This window comes from Polyodon spathula, unplaced genomic scaffold (genome assembly GCF_017654505.1).
Source record: "Polyodon spathula isolate WHYD16114869_AA unplaced genomic scaffold, ASM1765450v1 scaffolds_3192, whole genome shotgun sequence".
NCBI lineage: Eukaryota > Metazoa > Chordata > Actinopteri > Acipenseriformes > Polyodontidae > Polyodon > Polyodon spathula.
Genome location: NW_024474656.1, coordinates 2294 through 13596, shown reverse-complemented (window position 1 = coordinate 13596; position 11303 = coordinate 2294). Strand labels below are relative to the sequence as shown.

Here is an 11303-nt window from a genome sequence, read left to right as displayed (position 1 = left end):
CCAGAGTGAGATGAGCTGCGGCTGCCTCTACCTCCACCACCAGAGGGAGAGGGGTTGCGGCGATGGGCGAGGGCCTTGGCAACAATTTTGACATTTCGCATTTAGGATGGAAATAGGAAGATATGAACCACAGTCCAGCAGGTATTTTTTCTTTAATAGTAATGTTTTAATAGTAACGGTTCCTGTCGCGTTGGTGACAGTTGCACGTGCCAGACAGCCTGAAAACATAGAATTCAGAAGTGGAGACAGTTTGGAAACTCTATGGGGTACCCATCTAGGCCATGTGACTTACTGCTCTGCATAGACCTAATTGCTGGAGTTATTTCTCCTAATGTTAGAGGTTCCTCTAAACTGACCATAGAATCTGGATCTACAGTGGGGGTGTCTGTAGAAAAGTTTTGGTCCGAGAGCAGCAGGGTGTTAAAGTGCCACAAGCACTGGATGTTACCTTCGAGGGGAAAGAAGCTCCAAGACTAGGGCTACATGATCAGATATCACAATACTCAGACAGGGGCATGAATGGACAGAAGGAAGCAATTTAATAGCACGTATAATATTGAAAAATCTGTTTCTATATGTATATATATATATGCAGAATATGTTCTAAATATGTGTGTTTCATGTGAAATGATAAACAATAACAAATAATAAACAAACAGTATGAATGCTGCATAATTTTATTTAACAATCAGAACTGTCAAAAAGTTGACATTCTGTTTCAGAGATTTATGCACGTGACTCTTTAGACACACAGACAGATGGAAACAAATTATTACAGGCCACGTCATTCCAACCTCCAGGAACTGAAAGAAATGAGAAAAAACAATTCAGACTCTGTCGCACAAAGCATGATCTCGGGGATAGTATAGTTCAGGTATTGTAATGTATATCAAACAGTATGATCTTTTTGTAGAGTAAACATCAATACATACAGTATCATTATGCAAGACACAGAACCAGCAAGAGATAAGACACCATACAGTAAGATGTATTTTACACACTTAAAATGAGAACTAATGTTGCTCAGTTTCACCTCTTAAGAGCAATCTAAGCTCTGCCCTCTTGTAAAAAGATGTTCTGTGAGGTGGTTAAAGAACTATGTGATTCTATGGAGAATGTCCTTGAGTGCTATAATGTACTTCAAAACACATAATAGTAACGTGACAAAACTTGTTTTTTTTAACAAGTTAAATTATCTTCCCACAAGGATACACGAAACTTATTTTCAAGTAGATCATAAACAAGAATAAATACTTTAACAATTTAAGTCTGAGCTGTGTAACATTTAATATCCATACAAATGACCAGCTAAGTCATACTATATATATAAAATATTTTACGGAATAAAGACTGGAATATAAAATATGGTTAGTTTACTGTAACTAAATAGATGACTGAATATTCAGTTTGTCACCTGTAAATGTAAAGATGTATTTTATTTTTCTTAAACGTGGCTTTAAGAACCAGTGCAAATGCATGTTTCCTAAAGAGTATGTCATCATATTTAATTGTAAAACACCACCCAGAAAATGGTTACTTGTGGTATGATCTGCTAAACTCTTGTTCTGAGTAAGTGTCCTGTGAGTTTTAAACCACAGACTTTGTTCTGTTCCTTTTAGAACATTTTCAGGTGTTGCGACTTAGTACCGACACACATTCAGAAAGTAATATTAAGAGAAAAAACAAAGTCAAAGAACAATCTCTACAATATATAACAAAGGACTCAAATCTGGGACACCGCTTTAGGAATATTAAGAAGCATTGGTATATTATTGATTCAGATCCTTTGCTTCATAAGGTCTTCAAAGAGCCCCCTTGTTTTGTTTGCAGCAGACTTTCTAAATTTGAGACATTCAAATCTACCCTCTACTGTTCATAGAACATTTCTTGATGGAATTCCAGATGGGAATTATAATTGTGATCATGCCCAATGTAATTTTCACATAAATGTACTTCCTTATGTCTGGGTAAAAAAAAAAAATGTTATAAAGGGTATAACATGTAACACACAAAATGTTATATATGATCAAATGCCCATGTGGCCTAGGATATTTGGGAAAAACTACAAAAATTAGTATTAGGGAACACAGGACTAGCATCCATAGAAAAGATTTACAAAGTCCGGTGGCTGCACATTTCTTGGAAGAAAGCGATAATACTGCTCTTAAATAATCTCTTAAATATATAGCTATTGGTACTTAGTTTTCTGTTAAATTCCTCTCATTTGACTAAAATGATTGACCTCTTTGTAAATATAATGCTCTTGCAGGTTATGTAAAATGTAGAATGTATGCGAAATAATTTCATGTATAGATTCTAGTATAATTGTTGCTTGTATTGTAATATAAATGGGGACGGTTCTGGTGGTTATTTATTTATATACTGAGAAATATTAAGATTAACACCTGCCATTTTCTCTCAGGTCTTGTTTATGATGTGATGTTGTTGACTGTGTAACGAGTTGATATTTAGTGTTAATATCTATCAATTTATCATGTTGATTATGTCTGTTTATTATTTTTGTGATGTCGATCTGATAAAGATACAGCTCTCGTTCATTTCTAAAGTGTTATGAAAATCAAGAGATTTACGAAGTGTATAACAATCTTTTTATATACATATCTAATATGTTGTGAAGACAATGTTGACCTGCCTTTGAAACGATGTAACAAGGCAGTCTGATTTAAAATTCCTTTGTCTGAAATAATGTGTTTGCTCACCTGTATCTAATGGAGGCCAATTAATGGTCTGTTTAAGAGAAGCTTGCTCTAACACTATCTCATATGTTGATGAAGATCTATTGTCTTGATCACTGATTTTACCTGATGGCATGGTGTTTTTAAACTAAAGAAAAGATGTGGAGCTTCAGAAGTGTACTTGTTTGGAATAAATCGTGCCCTGCACCTTTTTGATTAATGGATGTGTGTATAAACTTCCGATTTGCTGAATTGGGCCACGTGTATCAAAGAACCACTTTCAATACCCTTGGGTTGTTCTAAAGAAGAATTTAGAACGGTCTTTCATTGTGGGTCCTATATATGAGACAAGTCAAAGAAACTTTCTAACAAAAGGTTCTAACACAATTCTTTGTTGTAAGTCTCAAGTGTTGTGAAGAAACACATGTTTGAAATGCTGATAAACCATTAAAAAGATATATTACCTGGAAAGTTAAATTGCAGACAATTTTCGATTCCAAAATTATTTGGTTCTCCCTTGTTCCAATTGTTGTAGTCCCATTTAGATCCATCGGTCCAATACCATGACCCCTCCTGTAGAGGTGAAAGGTAGAAAACAAATTGTTGATCTAATAAGACCGTAAGAAATGTATGAATGAGAGGAGGCCATTCTGCCCATCAGCTCTCATCTGGTTTCTGGTGGCAGAATGATCTCAAAACTTTCTCAAGTGAAAGGATCCCAATGATTCAGCATCAACATGGCTAGATAACCCATCCCATACCCTCAACACTCCTTGTGTGTAGAAGTGTCTCCTACCCCCTGTCCTAAGTCTGTCTTCATTTCATTTCAACTGTATCCATCTACCCTGGTTTCTGTACTGCACTTAGTATTGGTTCAGGTTCAATATATCAAATCGTTAAGATTATAACGACTTCCTTGGTGCCAAACATTTGCTTTGTTGACAAAACCAAAATATTTGTAGATCAGAGATCTAGCAGTAGTATTCATTACTATTCATGTCTTGTGAATGTTTTCCTTTCTTCATCAGTGTCCTGGGAGAAAGTAAGCAAGGCTAGATGATCTCCTCCGACAATTTACCATCTTGTCATTCTCTGAAACCTTTGACAAAATGGCAGAATTAAAAATGCCTTACTAAGATGGGATATTTTCCATCTGTTCATTTTGGATTTATTTCAATTTACATGTTCCTTTTTTTTGGTTTGATTTTGCAAATGCATAACCCCTGAATACTTTTGGATTAGAAATAAAATCCCCCAAAAGATCCATATTTTATTAATTTGAGAAGACAACATGTGGCTGCGTGCATCCACACTGAAATGTGCATTTTGTTCTGTATAGTTGCGTCACAAGGACAGTAGAGTGGCGACGGCAGAACAAGGAAATAATACAGAGACGACTTCTGATATGATGAATGCACTGCTCTGCTTTTATTTAAACAGAAATAAAAGGTTTGAACAGAAAACACTACACCAAAACAGGACACGGCACTTGCGGCCAAAATAGAAAGGTAAACCAAACTGACAACACTAAACAAGACAGTGGACGAACATTAAACACACAAGTAGTGTTCTGGCCCTCCAGCACTCGTAGCAATTGTAAATATTAGTCTCTCACCCATTCTCCATTTTCCTAGCACACAACCCAGAGTGAGTGACAACATGCTGCTGTTATGGAGTTGTACAGAGACTCAATTGCTAATCATTCCTCAATTGGAGTCTCGGTACAACTGCACGTGAATTTATTATAGTGCAATTCCCCATGCTCACATATTACGTTTTACCTGCACGTGAAGTGCTGTGCAATCCTCGTACCTAAATACAAATACGCATTTTAAACACTCATGCTCGTAACCCATATTATACAACATATAATACAAAAATATGCACAGGGGCGGGCTCAATGCCACAAGTTCCCAGTACTGTTTATAGATGTTCATTGATTCAAGTATTCAATGTATTTCTTTCAATCAGCACAATGAGAAAAGTAGAATTTTATAGTGCTGTGTTGCAGGGTGTAGGAAGTGAACACACCAGGCATTGTTCCCCTACTGGTGACCGAATACAAAAATAACAAACCCCCGTTCACACACTCATACACAGACCCACAACACGACAGAGGTAATCCACAACACATTCAACAAAGTGGATTTCTTTTTGGTAAGGGAAGCCATATAAAAAGAGGTAACTGTACCTTGAAGCAGTCAGAACCCCCGATCCAGGTATAACCATTTGAGGCGTCATTATTTCTGATCAGGTTCTGGATGGCCTGGTTGTCTTCGACACTGTGTATAGAGGCGAGGTTCCCTCCGAGACTGCGGCAGTACAACTGGAGGGAGCAATGAGAGACAGCTTGGACTAGGCAGACTGGGAGCACTGTGAAGCAGCATGTCGTCAATACACTGGGCACATCAGACAGCCTATTTCATTTAATGACCCTTCTGCAAGCAAAGCGCTTTCAAGTGCTGCTTTATATTTCTGAATTAAATACTATGTAAATGAAACATCTAGATTTCATCTAAAGATCCTGCAGCAACTGTTTGGCTTTGATAGTCTCATATTTACGAGGAGCAGTTACCTAGAACCATTTTGGATTAATACCCTTGTATTGGGTATCCAGGAAAAAGCTCGTCTAATCTGAGTATTCGCCATGATAACGGGACTACCAGCTTCACCATGTGTGTGTTGAGAAGTGTTTTTCCACCCTTTGTGTCTCCTGAAGCTTTATGAACCAGATGTTCTATTATTTCGGGTATAACCAGGAAGGGGTGCTCATCGACCTCAGAGACAGTCATTGGTGGGCACAGTTGTTTAAAGCAATAATATTATATAAGTTCAATACAGGGTCATCTTTGCAGTTATTTTAAACCCATAACTCTGCATTTCCCACCTTGCCATGCCTAATTAAATTCTCAGTGCTAGTAATTTGTGACAAATTGAAGCATGGTGTTGATCATGCCTGCCCTTTGGCCAACACCATGATCAGGGGCCAATGAAACTGGAAGAGGTCCTCCTGGGTTTATGAATGATAGACATGATCATACCTCAGCATCAGCCCATGTCTTCCTGTCCTTTACATACTGGTAGCACTTGTTTTTGAAACTGCTCCAACCCTTCAGACAGGAACCATCACACATTGACGCTTCCCTCTTCACCACTTCTTCCTTCTCGTCACCCTGAGCTGTGAAGTACAAAACACCACAGACAGCAATGCACAGAGCGAGTGTTTGTGTAGCGGCGACAGGGGCTGCTCTTAACCAGTTTGTTTCCTTTCACTAGTGTGTTTCCCAGTCAGTCTGACTCCAGGTTTCTACTTTATTCTGTACTAGATCTCTTTTACATGCCTGGCAGCAAATGGCAGTTAAAACGGATAGAACCAGTGCTTGTGGAATTTCTTTTTGTAAGAAATATGCAGAGCAGTTATTTTAATACAGCTTTAATAACATACCATATTGGAGAAGAAATACTAACACTAAAATTAATGAACGCCAACCTAGTTTTTTTTTTTTATATATATAATTAATGAAGCTCAAAATGTATTTTAAAATGTCATCTACTTTCAGGCGAGAATAGCATTTATTCTTTTTTGCTCTGCTTTGAAACAAAACCCTGGACTTCTAGTTGAAGAATTAAACTGTCCTCAACCAAGGAAACATGTTGTTCTTCATGCCAACTATGGGGAAATCATGGATAACAGATTCACACATAAAAAGTGGAAGAGTAAAAGGGATTTAAACAAACAGGATTGTGTTATCCTGAAGCGGCAGCTGGAGAATTTAGCTTTCTGCAGCCCAAAAATGTCTTGCAGTTTAATTTAGCTCTGCATGTTTAAGCATCAACACACAATGAAACAGCAACTTTGATGGAATAGAAACACATGGACCCCGCAGGAAGACTGGCCTTACTGACTATCCCAAAAGAGATAGCTTGTATTGAACAGTGACAACAAATCCACTAACACACTGTAATGAATTGGCATCTCAGCCCGTTAAATTGAATGAAAAGGCAAGGGCAGGATACAAACCGCAAACCATATGGTTCAATAACAAACGTCTTACCATATGCTGATGTCAGCACTATTAATTCACCAGCCACTAGGAGATTCATCACATGGTTCAGTGGTCAAAAAAATTTCACCCCATTTTAAACTCGGTAATACACTGGACAGGTTGTCGCATCATTTAAATAGCCTACCTGCAACCCTGCTGAGAGCCAGGGCAATGCAAACCACAAATGAGGCCGCTGTTGGAAACATGATGACAGGCTCCTGGAAGAGGAAAAGAGAAACCAGAAGCATCAAATCACTGCACAGCCTGGGGAGATCCAAAAAATAAGTAGTCATGTCTAAAGTTTACCATGGTTAGCCACTTAAACTCAATGAAAAACATTTCCACTAGAAGTCGAAGATTGAAAAGAAGGTTTATTTTAATTTAGTATTTTTCATTAAGCACAATTGCGTGAGTAATACTTATGGATGATTATCAGCTGTGTGTATTGGTTCACACCACTATGGGACTGTGGCAGGACGGCTTTGTGGTGACGTACCCAGACCAGGCAGCGACAGACACATTGAAATTAATTAAGTTATCCAAACTGTGTTGGGGTGTGCTGAATTGTGAGGTTGATGAAAGTTTTGTGTTAAGTAGATGGCTCCAGGCCTACAGGATCGTATAAATTGGCAATCAGTGTCTTAGTACGCCACCTGTTCTAAGGGCCACATGACCAAGGACAGTCTGAGCTGTGGGTGTCCAAGCGAGGACAGGTGGAGCAAAGACTCCTATGGCTACCAGAGGTCTCATCCCCACCTTGACACCCAATGTCTGGATCCCCTGGACAAAGCGTGCTCACTCTTTCTCCTCTCCTAGAATGAACACTGGTAAGTACTTGCTTCAGATACCACTAATAACTGCATCTCCCCCTGTACTGCCTGCTACAAACTAAATTTTCCTTCCTAAATTACCGTTCTCAGACTAACAAATCTCTGCTTTTCAATGACCTTGTAAGGAAAGATGGCAAAGAAAGCTGTGGAAGATGCTAAGGCTGCCCTTCGAATCGGAGATATTATGGGGCAAGTTCAGCATGGAAAAGGAGGTTTTGGTCTCAGTTCAGCTCCTCCTACATGGCACAAGGCAACCCCAGCTCAACGGAGGAAGCTGGTAGTCAGTGAGGTGCAAAAGCAGGAGGAGAGGATCAGGTGTGTAAAGGCCATTTCTCAGGGCAAGCAGGGAGAATGGATGAAATGGGAGAGTGTGGAACAACGCAAGATTGGCTGGCAAGACCTATGGACAATGGAACAGAGCAGGATTAGTTTCCTCATCAGATCAGCATATGATGTTCTCCCATCACCACAGAACCTATACCTCTGGGTGGGTGAGGATCCCTCATGTCCTTTGTGTTCATCAGCTGCAACATTAAAGGCACATTTTGACAGGATGCAAGGTGGGTCTTAGCCAAGGATGGTTCACTTGGCACCATGACCAGGTGCTGCGATGTTTGGCCTTAGCATTGGAAGAAAAGGTGTTAAAACCAAACCTCGCCCAGGACAACTGGAAGCTGCTAGAGACTGGAAGATGCTGGCAGATGTTGGTCAACGGCTTATTTTTCCACCTGAGATTGCCACCAGTAACTTTCGACCAGACATTATCTTGTGGTCTGGATCAGCACGCCTTGCACATCTGGTAGAGTTAACAATGCCATGGGAGGATGCTGTGGATGAGGCGTATGAGAGAAAAACTTTGGTATGCTCAACTAGCTGCTGAAGCGGAATAATGAGGATGGAGTTTACCCAGTGGAGGTGGGTTGTCGAGCATTTGTGGCACACTCTACAACCCGGTTTCTCAGAGATGTCCGGTTCAGTGGCCAAGAGTTGCGTCGCACAGTGAAGAACTTATCTGAAGCAGCAGAAAGGAGCAGCAACTGGCTGTGGTTTAGATGGAAAGATTCTGTATGGGGATATCAAGCACAATAGAAAGAAAGCAATGCTGATGTACAGGTAAGTAAGCTGGGCTGAGCTGAGTGAGGGGTGGAGGGGGGTGATGCTGTGATGCCAGAATCACTGTTGAGCCCTCTTGAGGTGTCGTGGGCTAGTCAACGAAACACCAAGGATTGAAGGTGACCACTTGAAAACCCCAGAGATGTACCCTACATAGCTCAATCCAGACGGTTGTCATGCTGATGCACTGGGGAGACCGCACTGTAGTTGATCCCCAGAGCCAGCATCGCAGCCATTGTGTGTGCTGATGCGCTGGGGAGGCAAAATAAGCTGATCCCTGGAGCCAGCATTACACTTCAGCAATCAACACCAGAAAGAAGGATATCTACATCATCAGATTGAAAACGCAAATGGAATGAGATGCAGATGGATCATTAGTTTACTGCAAAGCTGCGTCTTAGTTGGTGCTTATCTTGGCAAGAGCAGAGTTCAAATCAGCATGGTTAAACATCTGCTCTCATGTAATGGAAATCATAACTAATACTAATCCTTATCTTCTGTCTAGCAGGAACCAGGCACTCTGTAAATAAGCACTCGCTACATGCATCCACCCCAAATGGCTATTCGCTCTTTGACAAACCACGCCTCACTGGTAGAGGAGAAGGCACTGCTGTTATTGCTACTCTGTGCTTGCCGCCTCAACTCTCTATGTCATCCTTCTCTTCATTTGAGCATCTTGTTTTCAAGCTCCCCTCTCCCATGTCCCTCACCCTTGCTGTTATCTATCAACCAAAGAATAGCTTATTGCAGAGTTCTAGCAAGTTTAAAAAAAAAAAATGTCCTTGATATCTATGTAATTTGTCAACAGCATAGGATATGGGATGGGTTTTGTGTTTTTATATATATGTAGGCTTTGTTTATTTTATTCACGTTGTGCTCACAGGGCCAGCAGAGGTACATCTCAGTAGTGCGGCACAAATACAAAGAGAGGCATTTAATAAAATGAAAAAATAATTATACAAGTGCTTCTAAAAATTACCCATTAGGCTTATATATATATATATATATATATATATATTATATATATATGTATATATATATATATTATATATATATATATATTCTATTGATTTTGATTTTATAGTATTACTATGCAGGACAGCAGCTATAAGATTGTTACCTTTATTAAAAATGTGCAGGGATGAATCTACCGGTTAATCAACTAATGCCCAAAAATTAACCAATCAAAAAATTTGAACCGAGTGACGGCACTAATTTCAGTATACACTCTGGTGCGTACATGTTTGTTTTTTTTACTTCTTTGTAGTTAAGTCTTTGTGATGTCAAATCGTTATTTGCTTATTTACGGTTTCTTTGTTTAGAAAGTACTAACCAGTGCTGTCAGTAGACATCATAAGGTAATATAAAGAGTGCATGTGTATGTAAATATGATCTAAACACTGACACCTAGTATTTAAACATTCATAAAGAATGTACCAAAAGCACGTCGCTAGTAGTGACCAGAATTGCACACAGTACTCTTAAGCGTGGTCTCACCAGGGCATTGGACAACCCCGTCATAACATCCTATCCTTTGATTTGTACTCTACATTGTTAAATACATACCCAAGTGTCACAAAGACGGCTGGAGTGGGGGACGTCAGACCAGAAACCAGGAAATAAACGACAGAGAGGTGGAGTTTGGTGGAGCTGAGCGAATGGTCTCGCTCAGCATTTAATGAATTAACAGAACAGTAAATAAAAAGGTTGTAACAAACAAAAACACAGGACACGGCACATTCGCCAAAACAAAAGAGACAAACAAAACAGACTACACAGACAAACACGGTGAGCTTCTATTTTACTTATTATCCTCATTATTCTTATTACCTCCGTCTCCAATCCCGTTCTCCACTCACCGAACACACAACCCCGAGTGAGTGAAAACATGCTGCTTTTATGCAGCTGTACCGAGACTCGATTGCTAATCAATCATTCAATTGGAGTCGCGGTACAACTGCACGTGAATTAATAAAGTGCAATTCCCCGTGCTCACATATTATTACTTTTTACTTGCACGTGAAGTGCTGTGCAGTCCTCGTGCCTAAATACAAATACACATTTTAAACACTCGTGTTACACAGACCCGTTTATATCCTGTGTACCAATGACTATACACCAACATTAACACACTACACAAAATACACCCAGGGGCGGGCACTTTGCCACACCAAGCATTCTGGTTTTCCTTTTTAATTACTTCATCTCGAAATATAGCACTGAAGCATCACTATTGTAGCGCCACAGCAATCAAAGAATGAAGTGAACAGAGAGATGGAGAGATGCGAGCGCTCTTACCTGTAGAAAGTGCAGATTGCTTCCTTCTCTTCAAGATGATGTGTTTGACGGAGTGCACAGCTCATTTATATTGTCGACTGTGTCTAGAGCTGACGTGATCCTGTAAACATTGTGGCTGGTGGTGTTTGCACAAAGGAGTCTGGGTTCAACATCCTTGTTATCATTTTACTTTCTATTTCACTGTTATTTAAAGGTTTGGAGCATTGGGACAAAACATTGTCATGGCATTTTAATACAGAGTACACAATTATGTTTTCAATAATTTTCACACACTTGAATCGTGCGATAGCCTTTATAAAAGTTTTCCATAGCATTGAAGC

At 39.6% G+C, this 11303-nt stretch overlaps 1 protein-coding gene across 1 annotated transcript; it reads right to left on the bottom strand.

Moving 5' to 3' along the window:
• Positions 1-661: 661 nt before the first annotated feature.
• On the bottom strand, positions 662-11080 carry LOC121311358 (lectin-like). The gene is made up of 6 exons (XM_041243933.1): positions 10984-11080; positions 6888-6960; positions 5738-5874; positions 4888-5022; positions 3161-3269; positions 662-803 (listed from the first exon to the last, which is right to left on the bottom strand). The coding sequence occupies exons 2-6, from the start codon at positions 6946-6948 to the stop codon at positions 727-729; spliced, it is 519 nt and encodes a 172-aa protein (XP_041099867.1). The 5' UTR covers positions 6949-6960; positions 10984-11080; the 3' UTR covers positions 662-726.
• Positions 11081-11303: the final 223 nt, after the last annotated feature.